At 35.4% G+C, this 25496-nt stretch overlaps 1 protein-coding gene across 6 annotated transcripts in view; it reads left to right on the top strand.

Annotated features, from left to right (window-relative positions):
- Nucleotides 1-25496, top strand: part of Dgkb (diacylglycerol kinase beta) — a 514351-nt gene that overhangs the window by 51280 nt on the left and 437575 nt on the right. For 3 of the 6 annotated variants that reach the window (XM_038336847.1, XM_038336842.1, XM_038336844.1), the window contains exons 2-3: nucleotides 18863-18939; nucleotides 22163-22183. In XM_038336847.1, the coding sequence (XP_038192775.1) occupies nucleotides 18863-18939; nucleotides 22163-22183 (98 nt within the window). The remainder of the gene's footprint in view (nucleotides 1-18862; nucleotides 18940-22162; nucleotides 22184-25496) is intronic. The other 3 variants (XM_038336848.1, XM_038336843.1, XM_038336846.1) reach the window with 1 other exon arrangement.

Below are 25496 nucleotides of genomic sequence, written 5' to 3'. Positions count from 1 at the left end.
GAAAAAGTCAAATGTGAGGCATTGATGATCCAGTCACAACCGCTTCTTCATTGTGTCATTGGGTCTTTCCAAGTCACGGGATCAAATTTGTCAGCCTGTTTGTGACTTCCCTTTTAAACTTCTCCCCCTCTCCAAAATGTTCACCGCTCTGAATGAATATGCCTTGTCTGCCTAATTAATCCATCCTCTGTCACACTCTCTGCCTTATCAGCTCTGTTTTCTAACATTAATTACTTCCTGGCTTAGCATTTATTTTTTTTTCCTCTTATTTGTTCTTCGTACATTTTGATTAAAGAGCAAATATGCCTGTGTTCAACTTATTTTTTTCCTTATGCTCAGCGGTAAGAAAAGGAATTGAAAACACTTTTTTTGAATCAACAACTCTACTCAGTGGCTAGGAACGATATCCAGAAATTGTCGCAATATTTAGCTGACAAATGATTGTTTTTTTCCAAGATGGGACCAGAATTTTAATATCTAGTAGTAGTGTCATCTTAGTATTATTTATTCAACTCACTCATTTAATGACTTAAATAACTACATAATCTTTTAAAGCCATTCACGAGGCCAAGTATTTGCTAAAGATTATGGGTTAAAGATGAACAAACCCTGGAACAATGAATGAATGAGTAATTAAAGGAAGGGATAGTATTTCCTGATTTCATTGCTTATGTTTATCATTCAAACACCAATCAAGTTTAAAAAAAGCAAAACAAAACAAAAAAAACAAAAATACTACAAAGAAATAAACAAGAAAAACACTTAATTGTTCAAAGTACTTGCAAAGATTTGCTTAGATGAATATAGAATCTTGATATATGATATGTAGAGCTATATACAGTACCACAAATGTCACATATAAGAATGGTTTATATGATACTGTGTGTGTTTTTTTTAAGAGGAATAGTATATTTGAACAACTATGTGCCCATTCCCACTTCCTGATTAAAAGTAAGTCTCTGGGTAATTTCTATTGTAATTTAAAAATAAATATAATTGGACACCAAAGAAAATGAAAAAAAAAACAATAAAAAGAAACTTGCTTAGGAAATGATGGTCCTAGTAAGCAATGGCTATAAACAGTGTCTCTGTTGGCAGGAGAGGTAAAATGTGGCGGTGGCATCAGAATGGTTGGCAGCTGCTGTGATGGTATGTTTCTTTCCTTTTCCATAGCCAGCATTTTCCAAGAGGGAAGCTTATCTAGAATTTGCAAACATTGGACTGTACCTAGTGAGGATCCAGGGTGGATTGGTGTAAGAGGCCGCTTGTTTGTTTCCGGTTGCTCAGCCCCGAAACAATCACACAGAAACCATATTATTTGCAATACTGTTTGACCAGTAGCTTAAACATATTTCTGGCTAACTCATATCTTAAATTAACCCATCTCCATTAATCTGTGTATCACCAGGAGGCTGTGGCTTACTGGGTAAAGTTATGGAATCTGTCTTTCATGTTGTTACATGACTTCTCTCTGACTCCGCCTCCTTTCTTCCAGCATTTGGTTTAGTTTTCCCTGGCAGCTCTGCTCTACCCTTTCAACAGGCCAACGCAGTTACTTTATTTACCAATGGTATTCACAGCATGCAGAGTGGAATCCCACATCAGTGGATATTTAGTTGGAAGATAAGCACGGATAGAAAAGTCCCATGCTGATATACTAGGACATTTTCTGTCTTTATTTGTTTCTACAATGGTCTAAGTAGCACACATTTTTCATGTGACAAAAGAGAAAGGGAAGAGAAAGATGGCTGAAGGCGCTGTTGATGTTTTCTAGCTCAGAGCTGGAAGAGAGCGCTTTTTTTCACTTTGTATCATTTCACACCCTTCCTGGTCTTTCCTCCAGAAAAAAAAACAAGAACAATGCCCCCACCCCTAGAAAGAAAGTGACATTAAGAAATGAGCATTAATCTACTTTTCAGATAATTTATGCCATATACAATAGATAGTCTGGAGCTGACAGACAAAAATAAGTTTTTAATGAAATAGTTATAAACTGTCAGTCATTTATATCATATAGGCAGTAAATTATAAATATCCTTGTGTATGTTTGAAGCATATTTCTGAACTTTTATATCAGGGAATCAATAATGTCTTACAAAAACTGAAATGGATAGTTGAACTATGGGGTTTTGAGTGCCTTTGATTACTTTCATAACTGAAAATAGAATAATAGCAAAAGAGAGTTGCTGTGTTTTCCAACGAATGATGGCAAGCCTTCCAACATTTCATTTCTGTTCATTTAAGGAGTCAACATAAGAATAAACACAGGGATTTCCCTCCTTCTACTAAGCTATTAGCATTTTACTTAAAATTACAAAGAATGAATAACTACATATACTTTCCTAAATTATCTAAGGGTAAAAATTAAAAGTTAATTGCCACTATTGGTGGAAAGCAAGAAATATGAAGCCAACTACTTCTTTGCTGAACATTTTCTTATTAATAACTTTTCGTGAGAACATAATTAACTTTTTCTTTTTACTTTGTGGAAAACAATTAGAAACTGGAAGAGTGGTTCTATTTGCCAAGAAATACAGCCAAATTGGTAGTAGAAAAATCATCAATTCTTATTTTACATTGTACGTGCCTATGAAATGAGCCTTGACTCCTAAGCTACTTAGTTTTCTAACTGACAGATTGCCTTTATTTTTATATGTTGTTAATGTAGAAAAATAAGGAAATAATTTTTATTGTTCTATTGACAGCATTTTAGAATTAAAATAGTTATATTATTACCTCTCCTACCTTTCTCTCTAATTCTGTTTCTTTAATTATTGTATATAATTATGCTGAGAGGTTCATGACCTCTCTCAATTAAGTTGTTGATTTCATTTTTTAGAAAAAATACAGTCAAAACTTCTACCTTTGTAAGGACCCAGGTCTATATTTATATGGTACCATGGTCTCCTGCTTCTGAACCTTCCTCCTTCTCTGTCCGTGTACTTGTCTTCCACGGTCATGCATAAATGAAGACTGCTCATTTGTTTCCTGCCTGCCCAGACCCAAATAATCGCAGAAACTATATTAACTATAGCACTATTTGGCCAATGACTAAGGTATATTTCCAGCTAGTTCTCACATCTTAAATTAACCTATTTCGTTTAATCTGTGTATTTCCACTAGGCTGTGGCTTACTAGCAAGGTTCTGGCATCCTTCACCTTTGGCACCTACAAGATATCTCTCTGATGCTGCCTTTTCTTTCTCTATATATCTCTGTTTGTATTTCCCAACTGACTTTACCATGCTAGGCTATTGGTCCAAACAGTTTTATTCAGCAACCAATAAAAGCAACACATATACAGAAAGACATCCCACATCAGGCACGTGTCTTCTTCAGTCCTGTCTGTAAGCTCATGATGCTTAGTGTTCATTATGCTATGAAGCCTAAACAGCATTTCTTAGTAATATCTAGGTCCATGTAGTTAATTCCCAGGGATTTAATTAACATGGTGTTTTATTAGTACATTTGATTGTTAATGGAAACAGATATATTCGTCTATAAATTATTTTCCGACAATGAGTACTGACTGATATGATATTACTGATGATGTTACTGACAATGGATAATGCTTCCATATTGCATTCTCTTATGAAAAAATAAACCAGTTCAAACTTGTTGAATATCAAGCTAGCAAGGCTGAAAAATCTGTCAACCTTTTGGTCTTATCTGTACTACTTTGAGGATTTTATAGTAATAATAAAAAGAAATATGTTCTCAAGACATGCAGGCAGACACCTAGACACACAGACTCTCACATACTTTCTTACAATTTCAATATTAATAAAAAATTTTTTGTAGTACTCTGGATCCTTAAAAATGAGTATGCTGGCCAATGAACTTATGACAAGGGTACCTGAAGAAGCAACATTTAACCATTCATAATGATAGTATCAAAATTTACATGATAACGTGGATATGGATATCTGTTTCAATAAACCCTGGAGTTTGATTTCCTAAGCTTTCATCTATTTAAAGAGCTTTTCCTCCACAAAATCTTCAACTTTGTAGAACTTCTTTCCTAGTTTTTCTCAGTCTCCTTCTTTCTACAGACAGCATTCAGAAGATTTCTGCAGGGAGCATATATATCTTCCCGAGAAATCATTCAGATTTCAACTGGCTTTCATTTATCTCTCACCCCTGTAAGTAAAGTCAAATAACTCCAATTATTTGAAAATATAATCAGGCAATTAATTGTCAGAAACCTGGCTACTGAAGCCTGCTTTCAGAAGCTGCACTCCTTAGCGATTCAGTTCTATTGCTTAAGAAATTGTTTTCATTGCAGTAAGGTTATGCAAATACTGACAAAGGTGAGTTCATGCAAATATATACATCTAATACACACCTTGATCATGTGCATGTAGGCTACTGAACCTATTTTTATTGGTTATTTAGCATTCTGGTGATCTCATCTTTTGTTCTGTGTGAAGATTCCCCTATGCTTTTTTGAAGAGCTTTTACTAAGTGGACAAAGCTTGATTCTATCTTGTTCTCATTATTACCACATCTCTCAAAAAACAGTGAGGCTATGTAGGCAGAACCTGATCGTTCATTTTCCAGCCACTCAGACACAAATAATCACACAGAAACTATATTAATTACAACAGAGCTTGATCAATGACTCAGGCATATTCCTAGCTAGCTCTTACATCTTAAATTAACCGATTTCTATTAATCTATGTATTGGCATGAGGCTGTGGCTTACTGGTAAGGATCTGGTGTTTGTCTTCTTTAGCAGCTAAATGGCATCTCCCTAACTCTGCCTATTCTTTCCTGTGTTTCTGTTCAGATTTCCTGCCTGATTTTTCTCTGCTAAGCTATTATCCAAAACAGCTTTATTCATCAACCAATAAAAGCAACACATACAGAAGAGCATCCCATGTCAAGAATATGTTCTATTCTTTAGAATAGTCAACACCTGTAACTATAGGTGGTCAATATCTAATCTGTTTGATTGAATTCTATGGGTGTTCTTTACTTTTTTTTTAAACAATGGATCACTTGCTTGCTTCCTTATCTTTCAATTACTTTTATTAACTGTAGAATTTTGATTTTGACTTATCAGTAGTGAAGTGTCTATTATTATCTAGATCAAGCACATTATTGAAAATATGTTGAATATTGATTTTCTTTAAGAAGAATTCTTTCACTATTGTTTCTAGTGGAAGAAAATCTATTATCCACTTAAGAAAACACTCAAGCCAAAATGTTCAACAAATAATGAATATTTAAATGTATGAAATTTACCAAAGACTTCTGTATACAGAAAGCACTAAGGTACCAATTACCTAATCTTTAGATATCTAATGATTTGGCACTTTGCGTGCCTATTATTGCATGGGTAAGAAGTACACAGTGGTTCTGTTCTGTATTTAGTGTAAATTATGTCTTATTTATAAACAGAAATGAAGACTAAATAGCATAACAGGTACTCTTAAACATAAAGAGAACAGACGATTATATAAAATGCCAGGTTTCTTCTTATTAAGATTTTGAAGACATCCTAGATGAAGATTCATAGTGACAACCAGAAGGTTGAAGATGAAGAGAGATGGGAAAAGAGTTGGTGAAGGCAGACATTGAAAGTAAATGTTTGCCCTGCTTAATGACAGAGAACCAGGTGATTTTCCTCCTCCCAGGAGCTGGGATTAAAGCTGTGTGGCATCACGGCTTGACCTTTGTGGTTAGCTCATGACTAACTCCACACTCTGTTCTTCAAACAAGCTTTATTTGTTAGAGCACAAACAAGATTATCACCACAGTGTACCTCTGCTCATAAAAACCTTGTCGTTAGTAACACCTAACAGGACCTGACCCTTGCTATGGCTTCATCAAACATGGTACCTTTCTGCTACAGGGTTATGTGTTTAATCCTCTATTAGAGCAAAGTCATTCACACCTGCAGCACATCATCAGATTGGCAATATTTCCCAGGGTAGTGCCCATGGCATTGAAAGACATGAAGATCACTCGGCCATCATCTCATAATCAGCAATGCCAAATTTCTCTGGAATACATTCAGATTCCCTGAAGACACAAAAAAGAACAATGTTTCAAGAGTTTTTTGATGTGGTATTTCCCTCTGTGATTACCATTAATGAATAAAAAACCGCTATGAGACTATAGCAGTGCAGGGTGGGATGGAGCCGAGCTAGGTGGGGGGTGGGGACTGGACTGAGTGCTGCGTGAAAGAAGGATGGAGTCAGAGAGAAGCCATGTAGCGGTCAAACAGGGACACCGGAGCTTTACCCGGTAAGCCACAGCCACGTGACTATATACAGATTGATAGAAATGGGTTAAATTAACACGTAAGCATTAGCCAATAAGAAGCTAGAGCTAATGGGCCAACCAGTGTTTTATATAATATAGTTACTGTGTGATTATTTCCATGCTAAGCTGCCGGGAACTGACTAGCGGCCTCCTCCTACACTTTTTTCTTCAACTGGAATTGTGGTAAATGTGGAAAGGAGATTTCTTACATGAGCTTTGGCTGGGTGCTCATTGTGAGGTATGATATAATGGGTTTGCTCCCGTGTTGATTCTGAAGCCAAGATTTTCCTGGACTACAACCAGATACTTATCCTGTCAAACGGTGGTGGTATATCAAACAATGACTTTTGTCAGGAGTTAATGTCTTCTGGGGAAATCCCCTGTAGTCAGAAGAGACATAAACCTACAGCACAGTCTGAAGTCCTGCTACCCAGGTTCATATTTTCTCGTCTCTCTTGCAAATGATTCACAGTTTAAAGGGCTTTATATGCCTTTTCTGTTGACATTTAGTAATAATTTTTTTTTTTTTTTGCTTTTTTCAGGGATGGATGTTTTTATTTGTTTGTGTGTGTATGTGTGCTTAAAAGGTCTTTCAAAGGACTTAAAATAACACTAAAAATCTAACCCTCATAAATTATAATTTATCCTTTGATTGTTAGATAAATGCATTTATAGGTTTTAGTTGAACATACATACCATTTAATCAAGATTTTTAACCTAAAACCAGTATCTGCTGACATAATAGTAGTTTGACAAAGAGACCTTCAAGTCATACATTCCATAAACTGACATCATTTTTACTTGGTGGGCTGTGGAGAGTGAGAGCATTACAAATTCATGGTAAGGCACCTCAAGAATAGTTTGTCTTATGTTTGGGATAGGGTAGTACTGAATCTAACAGTCAGTATTCTACAATTTGGAAAAAAGAAAGCCATCGAAACCATGTTTAAACAGGCAGAGATGGAGTGGTGGATCCACAATCTGAATCCAGTAAGAATTCTGACAGACACCTGTAGGTGTGGAAGCAGGAAAGGTGTTTTACCGGTTTCAGCATCAACCAGTCCCACTGTAGCCTTGATTCCACATCTCTGAGCTCCAGCTCTCTGAAAGATTCAGTATGTCTGGATTTCCTCCCCCTTCTCTTCCCCCTCCCCTTCTTCCCCATTCTTCTTCTTTTTAGGTATTTAAAAGTTTTTTTTTAAGTGGTGCATTGTTGGTCCTTGTAGATGAATATATGGGAAATAGTTGAGGTGCTCGTCAAGAACCACAAATGCACCTACAAACAACTTGATTAGCACTTTTTTCTGATAACATATTTTGGAAAAGTTTGTTTTCAGTTGCTATAAAGAGCAGTCTAGTATTAGAATAGACTCAAACACATCCCATTTTATGAAACCACCAGTGTATGTGTCTCTTCTAAGGATATGCCCACAGGATATTTGGGGGAGCTAAGGAACGCTGCATACACATAATGTACTCCTACAATCAACTTATCTGTTAAATTTCTTGAAAATACCAGGATTGATTGTCATGATATAGTAGAATTCAAAGAATAATGTAAACAACTCAACCTTTAAGCCAGCTCTATCAAGCTGATCACTTTTTAATATATGGAATATCATTCTGAATCTATTTCTAAAATAAAAATATTAATACTAAGGAAAGCAGAAATTCTGATACCATGGTGTTGTGGAATATTTGTTTAATTTGCAACGATATTAATGCATTTGTTTAACTATGTTGTTTTACTTTGCCTGCCTGAGGTATCTAATTGGTCTAATAAAAAGTTAAATGCCTAATAGCAAGGGAGGAGGTATAGATAAGACTCTAGGGCAAAGAGAGTAAATAGAATGAGAATTTTAGGCTTGGAAGAAAGAAAGAAAGAAAGAAAGAAAGAAAGAAAGAAAGAAAGAAAGAAAGAAAGAAAGAAAGAAAGAAAGAAAGAAAGAAGGGAAAAAGGTAAAAAGAAAGAAAGAAAGGAAAAAAAGGTAAAAAGAAAGAAAGAAAGATGCCAGAGAGATGCCACAGGCCAGCCAAACAGATATGGAGGAAGCAGAAAAGCAGGACCTATAGAATGAAAGAAAGGTAACAAGGCCTGAGGCAAAATGTAGATAAATGGAAGCAGGTTAAGTTAAGTTAAAGAACAACTCCTGGACAAGCTGAAGCTAAAGAATGTTCATAGTTAATAATATGCCTCCCTGTCTTTATTTGGGAGATGGTTGGCAGCCCAAGAAGATTCCAACTACCTCACTGGAGAATTTGACATATCAAAAAGTCAAGTTCCTTTTAGAACTGAATTTTTATCTTTATCTTTGATCAGCTTACACAGTAAACAGATTAGAATTTTCAAGTTCTTCAACAAAAATTTCCCTTTAAATAAAGCAATAATCATTGAGGGAAACTAAAAGTAGGCATGAAAACACCAGGGAGGAACTATTTAGAGCATCTGTAAATTCTTATTTCAGTATGATCTCTGAACATTGCAGATGCAAGATGCTGCCCCTGCTAATGTCCCCAACAGTGAGACAGAGGGCAGGACAGGACAGGGCAAGAAGTAAGTTTGTGAGAAAACAATTCTTTTGGTCATCCAAAGAACAAGACAAAGAAAGAATAAGTCTCTTTAATATATAATAAAATACATAAATATTATATATAATTACATTTAGATACAATATAAATTGAAAACATAATTTAAAATATGCACATACTTTATAGCCCTTTTTTTTACCCTCAATCCTTTACATCTCCCTGAGTTATGATGATAAGGTATAGTAAGTCAGGAGATTTTGATATTAAATCTTCTTGCCTTTCATTCGGCATGCCATGCATGATTTTGGGAGCTATCTCTCACAGCTGTCCTTTAGGTTTGGTTGAATAATTTATTAAGAAAACAGTAAGAAGCCAGGCGGTGGTGGTGCACGCCTTTAATCCCAGCACTCGGGAGGCAGAGGCAGGCGGATCTCTGTGAGTTCGAGGCCAGCCTGGTCTACAAGAGCTAGTTCCGGGACAGGCTCTAAAAAAGCTGCAGAGAAACCCTGTCTCGAAAAACCAAAAAAAAAAAAAAAAAAAAAAAAAAGAATACAGTAAGAAGAATTAAAAGAATGAATGCCACTAGTGGTTAAGTAGATTGACAGGGACAGAAAGAGCAGGACATAATGAGATTAGATGCTGAAATATCCAGTGGAAATGGCTGGGGACTCCTACTTGAATGGCAGCCAGAGACCATTCCTGTTGAGAGCCCAGGTAGAGTAGAATGTCTTCTCAAAAGAAGCATTCAAGTGAAAAACCAAATAGCAATGGAAAGGTAGCACCACCAAATCAAGTTTAAAAACAGTCACCAGATATCAGGGAGCTAAGGCAGTCAGTTGGAATTCCCAACTGAGTCCCCATGGCCGAACTTGCCATGACTGACTTCCTGATTCTCTTTCCCTATTGTAGGCATTTTTATGTCATGGAATAAATAAATAGTAGTAACTTCTGTTGAAAAACTAGTTCTTCTCAAGAACACAATGTCCTATTCTTGGGTCATTTGCTGTTCTCTCTTCTAGGGCACAGGATTAAGGGGAGCATTGTTTCTCAAGACAGCAACGTGCCTGGGAGGACTCAATGAAACAAATATTTTAGGGTTTGAAAAGGGAGAAAACGCAGCTCCATTTCCAGTCTTCTTTTCAGGGAACTCAGATAACATATGACAACTTAGAAATATTGTGTACATTTCACAGAGTCAGTATTTGGGTCAATATTTTGAAATTTTAAGTTCTTTAAAAATATGTGTGTGGATCCAGGGGTATGTCTCAGAAAGTAAATGCCCTTGCTGCCAAGGCAGAAAACCTGGGTGTAGTTCCTGCATCTCACATTTTAGAAAGAGTCAACTGACCCCTTCTGACCATACACGTACCATGATATAAATGCAGAGAAAGACACACACACACACACACACACACACACACACACACACTTCAGCCACACTAAATTTTTATGTGGGTACTGAAGATTTTAACTCAGGTTCTTCTCTGTGCACACAATGTACTCTTTCTCGCTGAACCATTTTCCTGACCCCAAATTATGTTGGTTTTTTTTTTCAGAATCAATAGACTTTGGTTTCTACATTTCACCAAAGATTGTGTCTATTTCTACATGTACAGAAAGCTGAAAATTGTGTTCAGAAACTAACTTCAAACTTGAGCATTTTGCATTGTTCTAAAACAGGATGTTATTAGCAGCGTGACTGGAGTATGCAACAATGTTGCCAGAATGTCTGATGTCTCACTAAATGTTTTGCAGCCCACATAAGAACTTTAAAAAAAACAAAAACAAAACTGTCATCCTCTGAACCAGTGTGGGCTTATTTTTTAATAATGTAGGGATTCAAAACAGTAACTCATAATTCTATTTCACTAAATGTTTTGATTTAACACATGTAATGACTGCACTTAATTCTATTGCCTTCCTAAATATTATTTTAGAACAGTTTATATTACATTCTTTTTCTTTGTTCAGAAAAGAAGCCGGAGGCAACGAGATGAAAAGTAAAATAATACTGAAGAAACTTGGTGATAATCTGTAATTCTCTGGTTATGAAAAAATTAAATGGCAGAGGTCATTGCAAGACTGGCAGCAAAGATAATAAGAGCATGTTTATTGTTCTGCACCAGATACTACTCCTAGCAAAAGCATAAAGTCAAAGTAATAATATTTCCCTTGTTTATCAGTACCCAAAACCTTAGTAAATATGGGAACCATAGCATGGTATCCATTGATAAAAGAGGACTAGACTACCAATGTAGTCTACTAATTATACGTTATTCATAAAAATTACAAATGCATTGAAAATGTTATGTAGACTTATTAATAGTTGAATTATTAATAGTTGAATATACCAGCCCCTTCTTATGACAGCTGTGTCTACTATCTAACAGATAAAACCACTGCCCTTGACGCATGCAGGGACACACACACATACATATACATACATACACACATACACACACACACACACACACACACACACACACACACACAAGAAACGTCCCAGTGGATGTGACAATCCCCTTATATTCCAGAGAAGAAGGAGAACCTGTAGTAAGGAGCTGCGGGCTGCGTTCCTGATCGCCTGGCTAGCTTTACACCCGAAATAACAACACACAAACTGCATTCATTTAAACACTGTCTGGCCCATTAGTTCCAGCCTCTTACTCACATCTTGATTAACCCATATCTAATAATCTGTGTAGCACCACAAAGTGGTGCCTTACCAGGAAGATTCTAGCGTACATCCATCTTGGGAGGGAGCTTCATGGAGTCTCTCTCCCTGAGGAGAGGCACAGCAGTCTGGCTCAGAGAGCAGAGGCATGGCGAATTATTAACTTCCCTTCCCAGCATTCTGTTCTGTCTACTCCGCCCACCTAAGGGCTGGCCAATCAAATGGGCCAGGCAGTTTCTTCATTAACCAATGAAATCAACTCAAACAGAAGACTCTCCCACATCAAGAACCCAATCTCAACTTCAAGTCTTCACAAATATACAAGCACACAGATATATATACACATGCTTGTGACCCTCCCCACAAATGTACATGAATACAAATATTGATTATGCATATGTTTTGTATGCATACACACAACACACATATTTTAGTTTTTTTCTCATTGAAAGGGTTTTTTTTTTTTTTTTAGTAAAAAAGAATCCTAAAAAAGCAATCTACAGATTCACTGCAATCTCCATCAAAATCCCCATTTTCACACACTTTAAAAGGGCAATGTTCAGCTTCATATAGAAATACACACACACACACACACACACACACACACACACACTAAAATAATAAAGGATAGCTAAATAAATCCTGAGTGATAAAGTAACAGCTGGCGGACTCGCCATTCCTGACTTCAATTGTAGTAGAAAGCTACAGTTAAGGAAAACAATGATATTGGCATAAAAACAGATCTGTTGATCAATGAAATCAAATTGAAGACCTAGAAATTTGCTAGGACAATGGTAGGAAGTGGCAATGGGTAACCATTGGAGTAACCTCCCAATATCCATCTGATTTGACTTAAGGGACATTTCGCCATATGTGACACTGCGTGCATGACTAAGAACCAGAGTCCAAATAGCTGAGAGACCTCGAGTAAAAAATCAATAATACTCGTGAATAAAAGAAAAGTAACCAGAAAACGGTTTCCCGTGTTAATCTGCAACACCTATTCAGCCATCATCAGAGAGGCTTCCTAGAGCGGCAGAGGGAAACAAGTAGAGAGACGCACAGTCAGACATCATGCAGAACGAGAGACCTTGGGATACAGAGCTCGAAGTGGGATGTCTCCATCAAATCTCTCCCCACAGGGCTCAGGGAACCATGGAAGAGACGACAGAAGGAGTAGGGGAGATGGAGGAAATGGAGGACATGAGGAGAACAAAGCTCGCCTAAAACAACTGATCAAGGCTCATTTGAACTCGTAGAGAATATAGCGGTGGCAGAAAGGCCCTAAGTGTCCGCACCAGGTCCTCTGCATATCTATGATAGCTCCCAGTGAGCACTGTTATGGGATTCCTGAGTATGTAAATAAGTGGATCTCTGACTCTTGTGAATTCTTTTTCAGCTCTTTTATTTTTCTGTTGGGTTGTCTTGTCCAACTTCAATACGATGAGTTTTCTTTTATCTTATCACATTTTATTTTATGTTTTGTTGTTATCTGTTAGAAGCTGGTCCTTTTCTAATGAGAGACAGAAAAGGAATGTGTCTCGATTGAAAGGAGATAGAAGGGAACAGGAATTATTAGAGGAGGGGAAACCTATTCAGATTATATCATATGAGAAAAGAAACTATGGTTAATAAAATGGGAGAAAGAAAATATCAAAGGGAAAATACAAAAAAATGAAATAAGACAAAAAGACAGGGAGAATGTTTTCCCAATGTCTCATGATGAAAAACTACATCAATGATTATTTATGTGGGAAACTATAACTTGATCAGTTGTTTACTGTTAAGTTTTCTAGACTTATTGAATTATATAGTCACCTGTATTCTTTCATTTTGGAGCAATAAAAATTCTTTCTGATAAACAAAATAGCCCCAAAGATGATGGGGGTGGGGTGGGTTTGAGGGGTGGGGTGTGGAAGGGTGTCACTTTATTTTTATTTAGTAAAAGAAAATGTTTTTTTCGCACAATGTATTCTGATTCCAGCTTACCCTCCCCCAACTGCTCCCATTTCCCCCCTACCTCTCCTGCCATACAGATCCCTAGCCTTTCTGTCTCATCTTAGAAAACAAACAGGCATCTAAGGAACACTAAAACAAAATAAGATAAAAACAAAAACAGACAAATTGGGATCTAACAGAACAAACGAAAGAAAACAGCCAAGAAATAAAGCACAAGAAACTCATTTTAAAGACTCAGAAAAATAATGGTTCTTACAGACTGGAATCTTACAAGAACACAAACCTGAAAATAAAAAATCATAATCTATCATTATATACATATATATGTATATATATATGATTATACACACATATGTATTTGCAAAGAACTTGTAAGCTAAAATGGCAAACAAACAAACAAAAAACAAAACAATAACAAAAAATAACATCTTCCCTAATTCAGCATTATGAGGAAGAAATTTCGGTCTCTTTTGACCCAATGTTTTGTGTCTTTGTTGCTGTTGTTATATACAACAAAAGCTAGAGTTGGCATTAACAAAATGAAAGGAGCGGTCCTCATGAGAGCTCATAGAAAGACATTCAGAAAATTAGCTCAATTAAATAACAACCATGGTGTGGTTATTTTATAATACACAACAGTACATACTGTCCAGCCTGCCCAGAGAACACAAGCATGTATCTAGGTAGTTAACTAAAGGGTATTGGTGAAAGCTGTCAAGGTTTGGAGGATTTGTGCTACCTCATGTTAAGTTTCAATATGTGGAAGTCTCTCTGGACAAGTACAGTTTCAATCTTGAAAAAACTAAGTCTAAGAACAAGAAGAAAAATAAAGTTTAAGTTTCAAACTATATTGTAAAATCAAGCTAAGGTCACAGGTGGTCTTCATGCCAACACATTTATACTGGAGTTTGAAAATTAGCAAAGGTAGGGGCTGATTAGGAGGCAAGTTTTCCTAATATGAATTCCTTTCTTCAATTGCCCAGAGCTAATATCATACTTGTGCCTATTTTGAGAAAACAAAATAATATGCATTAATAGTTCAGCTTTTAATGTATCACACTTCCTCCCTAGTAGGAATGACATAATGCAAACAGAGTGTCAAGTTATTAAAATCTGAAACAAGTAATTTGAAAAACATTTATAAATTATTGCTGAATGTGTTGCTTAATCCATGATCAAAAAACCCTCCAATCTCACAAAGAACGGTGTTCCAGAATGACAGCTTCAATACAGGTACGTGCCTCACTGACGGCACAGCCTGTTCTGCATCTGCCTTTATGAGCAAGAAATAAAAAGATTTGTGCACTGATTATAGCTCCTTATCATTTGCAAAGGATGAATTTGGAATAAGGTTTGTAAAAACATATAATCTAATCTCTGTACTAGCATATGTTTCTGACAAGATACATGTTGAAGCAATCAATGTCATTTCTGCAAAGTTAAGACCAATTTCATAGAAAGTAATTCTAGCTTTCCTAGTTTTTAGTGGTATTGATAGGTACTGAAAGTTAAGCTCGCAGGTATTAAGCAAGACCCACACCAGGCTTATGACTCCTTACTCTCAGCTATATCTTTCTGTTTATTTAATTTTATAACTTTAAGTTTATAATAAAATTGAAAATTGTGCATAAAAGGTAAATTCATATTTATTTCATAACAATTTGTATATCAGTGTCTGAGATGACAGCAAATCAAATCTGATCACAGACAGAATATGCTAGTAAAATACATACCAAAAAGAAAAACTCAGGAAGATGTACAGACTTCAAGCAAATAGACACTATAGGGGGTCTTGAGTACCAGCCTAATTACCCCCTCAGGGCTCAAAATTGGATGCCTATGGCAGGCAAGGATTTGAGGGTAAAAAATTAACTCAAATACATTACCTATGCATGTTTTTTATTTTTCGTGTGAGGGGGAGAAAGTGAAGATAAATGGGCATAGAGTAGGAGGAGGAGGAGGAGGAGGAGAAGAAGAAGAAGAAGAAGAGGAAGAAGAAGAAGAAGAAGAAGAAGAAGAAGAAGAAGAAGAAGAAGAAGAAGAAGAAGAAGAAGAAGAAGAAGAAGAAGAAGAAGAAGAAGAAGAAGAAGAAAAATAGGAGTAAGTGCTATTTCCACAAGGTTTCTAGTTTTCACAGATATAATTGGAAAATTCCACAGGCAAGGACAATGATGATTTGCCTATCAAAATCACAATAAAGAGCCAGTATTCAAGCTGAAGTGCCTGACATTCTAAACTATTAGACAAAGTTGCTAAGCATCCCCGAGTCCTGGATTCACCGTTCTCCTCATCTAATCTCTTTTGTGATAAACAGCTTTGGGGACACCCAGATTTGTTCATTAGCAAAGGTAGAGCATGCTACTTTCCTGCTCAGTGCCTGTCTTCTGTAGAAATTTCTATGTGATCTATTAGCAGGTAATTTTGTGGGACTGACTCTATGTAAATTTGACTGTTAGAACAAAGAAAGAATGTTATCTCTCTGAGGCCTTAGGGTGTGGGGGTATGGAGCAAGGCCACTCCATCGCCTGTGTAGAAGTCACACTGCTGAGGTGTTCTGGGAATGAATCTCTTTTCAAAGGAAAGAATGGCTTCACAAGGATTTTACAAATATGACACTGACTTTTCCAAAAGACAAGTTTTCCTGCAGGTCTGCAAAATAGGTTGCTCCATATGGATTTGTACATATGTATACACTTCCCGTGAATCTGCCCATTGGTCTGTCAGCTGTGCATTCACTGGATAGTCTTGTGGATTCCAACAAAAAAACATCCCCAGAGGACTTTAACAGCAAATATTCAAGCAACCCAGTTATAAGGGTCAAAAGACTTAAATAGATATTTCTATCATAAATATGTAAATGATCTAAGACTCACAAGGCTGATCAGTTGTTAAAGTACTTGCAAATATGAGAATCTTTGCTCAGTTCTGAGCCTTAGTATAAAAATTAAGTAAACAAGAAAGGGTCCATTAGTGGGCAGTGGGGGTTATAATATCAGGGGTGTTGTGGGATATTTGTAGATTATGTGAAGATATAATGCTGTTAGTGTTTTAATAAAGAGTTAAAAGGCCAATAACTGAATAGTAACTATAGGCAGGACTTCCATCCAGGCAGAGATAAAGTACAAGATGAGCAGAGGCATGCAAGATGCCATAGAGACACAGAATAGATAGGATACACAGAAGGGGAGAGAGGTAAAAGCCTTATGGTAGAATGTAGATCAATACAATTATGGGTTAATTTAAGTTATAACAGTTAGTGGGACAAGTCTAAGGCTGAGATTCCATAATTAATAATAAGTTTCTTTGTCATTATGTGTGAGCTAGCAGTCCAAAGGCAAGTCCAGTTACACTGGGAAGGCAAAGACAGAAGCATCTCTGGGGAATGAGACAGCCTAGCCAATTTAGAAAGCTTCAAGCCAAATGAAGGAACTTCTCGCACAACAAGGTGTATTCCTGAGGAGTGACATGTGCACCTGCTCATTTTTGCACCTTTCTACACACAAATAGTCCCACACATGCAAACACACACATGTGCACACATAAATGAAAAAATAAACAGCAATCACATGAAAATATGCATGGCATACATTAGCAAATGACTAAATAGACATATAGTAAAATATTGCCCAACCACAGATGACTAGGAAAGTGAGATTTGAAAATAAGAAGTGTTGAATCTGAATAGATGTTTGGATTTTACACCCTTTACTTACTGCTGTGAGACTATACAGTGGCGCTGCTCTTGTGAAAATCCTCAAGTCAGTTTTTCAAATTGTCAGACATGGATTGATTGAGCAAGGCTTCTTTTACCAAAGGGAATTGAAACGTGGTTTCTCTAAAGCTTACATGTTTTGTGTTGCAGCATTTTCCACGTTAGTACAGATGAATAACAAGTGAAATATGTGCATTTGCTGATTAAAAAAGTCAATGTACAGTGGAGTAGTAGCCAGGTGAAGAAAGGAATGTGTGCGCATGGACAGAGCCTGAAGACACTAAGATAGCGGAGTGAAACCAGACACAGAAGCAGTGTATGATGAGATGTCATTCCCCTCCCCCCAGACATGCTCAGAACAGGCAAATCCATAGAGAGAGAAAGCATTTTAATTGGGAAGGGGCTGGAGAGGAGAAAGAGGAATCAAAGATGTCATAGTTCCTGCTCGTGCTGGTGGGAGTGTGGTGGTCTGAGAAGTTGTGCTGGCTGCAGGTCGTGGAAGCAGAGAGACTGAGAAAGAGCTGCACTGCACACCCTGACTTCCGTCCCCGCACACAAGCCCACAGCAGTTACGGCGTAAAGGAAAGAAGCCATGCCTTTCAGGAGAAACAAAACATACGCAGAGTGCCTCATAGCCCCTAACAGGATGTGTCAAAGATTTATTGAAGGTTTTTGTATTTCTAAGTAAAAATATCTTATCTAATTGTTAGCAGCTCATGACCACCAAGTCTCAGGAAAGAATGAGGAGGGTTAGGGTTATGCTAAAATGCCTAAAAAACAATTACTCATGTCCTCTTCCATAACAAAAAAAAACCTGAAAAATTTTATTTCTCACATTCCAAATTCATATTTTTTACTCTCTATTATATAAATAACATGGAACATTTATGGAGATTTTCTTTGTCTTCTGTTATGCTTCTCCAACTTAAGTGAATAATAAATTTCTAATGGCTGGATCAGAAATCATAATTTATGAGAGGATTGTATTGGAGAAAATTTAATAACATTATTTATCAGCTTCTGAAAGTATTTTAATACAGGGTTACTTATCACTTCTCATTGTGAAAACCTCCAGTGGATTATTAGTTTTGGTCACAGAAAATCTGATCCATTTGAGTGTTCAAAACAGCGTTATTTAGATTAATCCAAACCAAGAAAAAAAATCAAATGAATATTTGCTGATCAAAATGTCAGACGGACATAGAATGTTTTTTTTGTTTTTGTTTTTTTTTTACAGCGGTTGAAAGATGTCATAATCCACCGCAGTGATATGAGAGCTGTAGGCTGCAGTTTGTAGGTTTATTATATTTAATAAGATAGCCCGTGATCTAAATACAGCAAGGAAACAAAAATCTCTTCACTTATCTGCTACTTCCTCATATATAATAGAGAGATGAATCTCAAAGAATATACTCAACCAAAGAAAATATTATTTTTGTTCCTTTCATGACATCCTCATTATCTTTGGTGCCTGAATGCAATTTGACACTGGGGATGTACTACGATGATAGAATGCTTGTCTAGTCTGTGCAGAGACCTGGGTTACTTCCTAGGCTTCCCCATCTAATCTAATGACATTTCATGTGTTTATTTTAAAACTGAGTTTCCACTGATGATTATTTATATACTATATTTTGTTTCTGAAGTGAACTACAAAAACACATTAGAATTATGTAAATGTTTTTCCCTTCTTCTTTTTTTTTCTTCTTGTCCTTGTAGATTCTACGAAGAAATTAAAGGATGTTCTCGAAGAATTCCATGGGAATGGCGTGCTTGCCAAGTATAATCCTGAAGGGGTAAAGCTTCTTTGTTTCTTTATCAGTTTAATGATGTGCTTGCTGGGTGAATTTTCTTCATGGAAAATTCTAGAGAAATATGTATATGTGTTTTTATAAATGCACACATACATATGCTTCTGTATATATATATTTCTATATATATATACGTATATACACTTACATGTATATATCTCACATACCATAAACCATTTAGCACATCCCAAACAATAAAGTCCATAATAAATTGGTATTTTGGAAGTCCATTAAATATAGTATATTTGCATACATTTATTGATGAAAATACTTCTAGTGTGTGTGTATTTGAAAAAATTAATATCATTAAATATATTGAGGCTTTTTCTAGAATTTAGGAAACAGGAATATAGAAGAAAGAAAGATACTCTTGATTCTTTTCCTATGATCTGCAGCTTTTAATCCAAGACTGACATGTAAGGGGAAGGGAGCAATCCCTTACAGGAAATGATCCTAAAGGAACACTCTTGAGGTGGATGTGACCCCAATGTCTCATGGAGCCAGCCAAAGGACAATTCAAATTCCCTTTTATCCTCTATATTTTTTGTTTATAAGAATTTTGCCTGATCCATCAATTTATTTTAAATGCCATGTTTTATAAAGTTTATTTCCAAATTATATGTTAAGTAGTTCTCCACTTATATCAGCTGAAATGTTGTATTTTGAAGGTCTGATCAAAATTACTCTTAGATCATTTGTTGTCTCACCAACTGAGATTTGACTATAGAGAATAAAACAAACAGATCTTTGCAAAAAACAAACGCAAAAAATGTTGAAATATGTCATCAATATAGATTTGCTTACATACTGAAACATGACTTTTTGGTTTTCCATATATACAAGAACGTAATTCCTAGCTATCTTTCAAGATCTTTTCCCTGTGGCATATGTAGTTCAATGTATGAATTACAACCTCAGAGTTTTCACAAAGTTTTATATTCCCATCTGTACCTCACCATGTAGCTCATGTTCTCAAACTTGCAAACTCTTGCCCCAGTTATCCACTTGTAAAGAATGCATACATGCATTACCACATATACCTTTACTTCATGTTTTCTTATTTTCTTGAAGTTATAACACTTAATTATACATTTCAAATGTAACCCAGGCTTACTTTCTTTTCTTAAAAAATGTGATTTTGGTGATTTCTAACAATGGAAACTAAAAGTGGTTTTGATGCCATTTCGTCTATTCTGTGCTAAGAAAAAACACATGTGTGGCTTGTGTTTCCCTGACATATATATTTTTTAATGTTGCAGAGTAAACAAGATAAAATTTATGGATGGATATATAAAAGAGAAAATCTCAAAGTCCAAGAAAATAGATAAGGGGAAGGAAAGAAGACAACATTACTGAATTGCTGTCAAACTATAAATGTCATTAATAGTCATTGCTCCAGTGACCCCTGAAAAAACACATTCTTGTATATATACTTGAAATATTTATCCTCTCTGAACATAAACTGGTCATCAATTGACTTAGAACTTGTATATAGCGATATTATTTACACTTTAATCCTTTACTCCTAGGGATTTTTTGTATAAAGTTCTCCAAAGCTCTCTTTATGACAATTATGTATTTCAGGATGATTAAAGGTCACCACAGGATTTAGAGGAGTAATTACTGGATGTGTTACTAAATAAAAATAATATCAGACTTTTCAATAATATGCTACTCCTCCATAAATATGCAATTTTTTTAAATCATTAAGATAATAATAGTTGAAAAACAGAAAGGTAGTTCTCATGACCCACTAACACCTCTAAATTAAGAGTAAGAAGAATAAATCTACACTCTAAACTAAATATTAATAAGAACTTCCCTTTAAGAGGAAAAATTAAAGCTAATATCACACTTTAAGAGGAGTTCTGTGTTTTATGAAAGCCACTAGAAAATAATTCGGAATACCTGTCTTTGACAAGGAAACCACTCAAGATTTTTTCCTAGAGCTCTCATCTGTTTTATTAATTATTAAACCAACACTATGAAACAATTCTTAGTCTCAAATCACATTGGAAGTTATTACTCTGTCATGGCTGGTCAGATTGCTTCAAAGTTATCTAGCATGATTAACTATTTATAAGTGTTAATTTATATAAGAAAAATAGGAAGGTGCTAAACAAAGCCTAGTGTTAGAATGGATAATAGATCTTTTATTTTAAAATAAGTATAATTTTCAATACTCCCATGAAATGTATTTTCAGGTTGAAGGCAAAGCAAAAAGCCCTTGAGCTTCACTTACTTCTGTAAATGAAGTTATTAAAATTCATTTTTGTTATAGTTGGCTAAAATTTTTAATATAAAAGTTTATATTGGAAACTTTTATCCAAAAATGTGATCTATTTAGAGTTATTTTAGTAGTGAATAAATGCTAGACAAAAGATATGGACATAATCAATTACAATTAATTTTTATATTTAACATCATTTGATAATCATTTCTACAAAAATTATGTAAGAAAACTCTAAATAAAATTTTAAATATTGTCTAAAAATTAAAATCTTAAAAGTCTTGATATTCTTAAATTAATAAAAGTAATGTTTTAAAATAAATTTATTTTCAGGAAGGTACAATGATGATGCTTCTCATGAAAATAGTGAACGTTGGTATATGAGAAAATTCAGCTTGTTTTTGCATGTTTCATTTTTTTGTTTGGTTTTTCTTAGCTGTAAAATTTGATTACGAAATATTTCAGTCTTTTAAGGCATGGGATATAAGTTTATATGTTTTACTAATGAAAAGAAACATTGTAAGAGAGGAATAAATAAACTCTAATATATTTTTATATACATATATTTATCACCCTCTCTGGAAGGTTTTAATTATAATTTGTTTTATTCATTATATTTGATTCACTTCAATAGGAACTATGGCCTCACATATACTCAAAGACTGGCCTAGCTCAATTTTCTGTTACTTCAGACTTAGAGAGGCCTACTTAAAGCATGGATTGTTGCCTGCCTTCTCTTTCTTCTAGATGCTCCTGAGTGTTTCTGGGGTTGGGCTCGTGATTTGTTTTCCTGACACTTTCTGAGTGTTATGTTGATGTTATTGTCTCGTAGCAACCCTTTGAGACTCATTTACACAGGAACCATTTTAAAATCAATACATAATCTTTAACTTTTAGTGAAAATATCAGCAAAATGAGTTAATGGGTAAAAATTCTCTTACATTAACACATGTATTCTTTCTTTCCCTGCATGCACAGAAACAAGATATTCTTAACCAAGTAAGACATTTTCTTTTCTATTGAAATCTGTCTTCTTATTTGAACTATGAATTCCTTGCCCATACCACTAAGCTATACCTATATACTAACTAGGCCCTCAGAGCATACTGGATCATCTACAATACATAAAGTTATAACTGAAAAATAGAGACTTTCCCAATTAATATCACTAGTAATCTGATCCTTTGGCAGGAGGAAAATGGGTTCAAAGTGTGGATCCTGGTTTTAGAGACTCTGGGGTTTAATTTTCTAATAAGGTGTAACCAAACGTATCAGCTTCAGGTAAGTTAATTTATTTAAAATTTAGTTAGTTAATTAGTTTACAGTGTATAATTGGAAAACTGAATCTAAATATAATGGTAAGGATTATATTTTATATTATGTTTCATTTTGTCTTCAATTCTGTGCTAACTTTGTGGAGGAAACAGAGTTAAAGGGCTACTGATATTTCCTTCCCGGGAGAAAGATAAGCAATCCATTGCTTCAATTTTGTGACAGTGAATTCAATTCTGAAAACAAAGCTCTGTTAGTTATGCAGTGAAGAGCACAGGATCTCTGTATTCTTTTGAGCACTCTAAGTATTCCCGACACAGCAGAAAGACTGGGCACAGCATCATTCTACTCAGAACTCAATCACACACCAGAGCTGTATGCGAGGATGTCTAACTTCTTTAACCCCAACCAACAAGGCATTCTTAAATTTCTAAAAGATTTATTTCTTCACATTCAATTTAAACAAAATATAATATTATCGTCCTTTCTGACACTCAGCCTGTCTATTTATGCATGCTAATAGAACCAAAAGGCATGCTATGTGCTTCTCAGCCAGGACATTCCCTCATGCAGTACTGAGACAGCAGTATTGATCCCTTGCAATTGCCAGATGCCAGGTCAGTCTGTATGCCAGGAACACAAGTGGACTTTGACTCAGCACTTCTGCCCCTTTTCCTTACCAGCATCAAAACAGTTGCCCTGAAGCCAGGTTGGAGCTTTGAATACACAGCAGCAGACTGGATAATGCACTATCTGCTCCACTCTGTCTGCTTCACTTAACATGGATGATTTTTTCTTAGAATATTTGAATTTCATTTTGATACATGGGCTCAGGATTTAATGTCAGATACTAGAAGAATTTATCTAGTAAAAGAAGAATTCTGATGCAGAGTCTTGAGATGGTATTTATATAGGCACTTATGAGACTGACTATATCTCAATGAAATTAAACTGATATGAACAACTTCTTGGAGATTTCTAATTTTTACTCTCAGAATCAAGGTTCTGCATTTACTAAGATTCACTATCTTATGACCTCTGGAAGCATTGAAAATTTGAGAGTGGATCATCTGCTATAACCATGTATCAAGATGTGACAAGTTTAGTAGCTATAAAAATCCTCATAAATGCTATTGAAACAAGAGAAATAGCTGTAGATAAATATGTATAATTCAGAAAATATTGTATTAATTGTGCTAGTTACTTTCTCAACAATGAGATTTGAAGGCAAGCTTGAATGGATTTGGAATGACTGTAACTTTTCTTACACTAATAGTAAGAGCCAAGTTCATGTGTAGATTTTCAATAGTCTAAAAGCGAACATTTCACCTGTCATTTCTTTAATGACACTCATTAGACAGGAGTTACAAGCCCTGTTAAAGTAAATAATGCCTTTGGAATATTTAAATGACCTATTGGCTCATTTTCAAAATATATTTTTTAAAGCTGCCTTGAAACACTGATTATTTTGGAAGATTTTTCTGATTTTTAATTTTATGTCACCACCACTAGGAATAGCACTCTTAGAAAACCACTGAAGACTCTTGCAGAAAGTTCATCAAAGTATTTTGGTGGGAAGTACTGGAGTATCTAAACTTTTTAAAAGAATTTTTAGGTAATTTTAATAGTTATAGAAAAGTATAAATAGTATTTTTTTTCAATGAAGGAGGTAAAGTTTTCACTTGTTTTTCCAAAGGTAGCATGCCCAACTGTCTTGTGTGGAAGAGCAGACACCAATTACTGACCCTGTGTGTAATGGCAATGTAGCCGTGCTGAAACTGTCCAGAGAGTTAAGCGTGTATGATACGGCCACACTCCAACACAGTAGGACACACTGGGGAGTCAAAGAAACAAAACAGTCACAGGCATCTTCAAAGTGTGCAATTGAGCACTCACTATTATTTTTATACTTTTTCATTTACATCTCTTACTTCTGAAACATCAGGCTTATTTACATATACCTATTGGTTTTATCATAAATGCTGGTTGCAAAACAGATAAAAGAGATTAGTAATCGTAGCATGAGGGAGGTGAAAATGGGAAGATCAGGAGTTCAAGGGTCTCAACTACATAGTAAGTTTCAGGATAGCCTTGGATACCTGCATCACTTTGTAAAGAAAAATAATGATAATAATGAATAAACAAATAAATAAATATAAAAGATTGCCAAGCATCTTACAGGATGTGCAAACACTGAAAATAAGTTCGTGAAAGTTTATTCTTCTCATTGAAGTTGGTAAAACTTTTAGGCTCATGGTCCTAACTAGAAGCATTGATAGCAAGCAATTTCATGCACTTTAAAAAGTTTGCTTGTCTTTTAGCAAAGTTAACACTTACCTCTGTATTTTGTAAGGATTCCATCAATATAAAAGATATGACATATATGTAGTATTTCGGTTACATATGATTAGCAGTCCCTTAAGCCTGTAATATTATCTTTCATTTTAAGGATAGAAAAGAAGGTAACCTTGACTCAGAGGAATAAAAATAAAGATCAGAGGCTTTCTGAAGAAATAAATCCCCCAACTCAACTTAGAGTTTTGAACACTAACTCTTATGTGCTGGCAGAATATTTTTATGGTTTTATTGCCTTTCTTAATTAAGTGCTTCTCTGAGTATGACTCTGGTATCTGGGTGAGTGATTGCACCTTTACCACAGTACCTGAGACCAAACCTGGCATGACCATTGGGAGCAACACACATAGAGGAGGCTGCCAAAGGAAAGGAATGATAAAGGGATGTGTGGTTTTATTCATTTTCATGCACTAGAATAAACATTAGCGTTACATCTTTAATGTTAAGGGGACTTTGTAGGCAAAGAGTCCACATGGTCAAATATAATAATGAACAGGACGGGTAAGTGTGTTTTGTATTCATACCAACTTGGCAGCAGCATCCAGAAGTCTGTGTTCTTTAGAGATTTTCTGTGATTGCTCTAATTAGTCCAGACTGTTTCATAAAATAAAAATGTTAAAATTAATTTAAAAAATTAAGCTTCATGTGTGTTAGAATAAATAGTCAACTTTAAATATTCAAGTCC

The sequence above is a fragment of the Arvicola amphibius genome, chromosome 7 (genome assembly GCF_903992535.2).
Source record: "Arvicola amphibius chromosome 7, mArvAmp1.2, whole genome shotgun sequence".
NCBI lineage: Eukaryota > Metazoa > Chordata > Mammalia > Rodentia > Cricetidae > Arvicola > Arvicola amphibius.
Note: the sequence above shows the minus strand (reverse complement) of the source record. Positions and strands in the feature narration are given on the sequence as shown.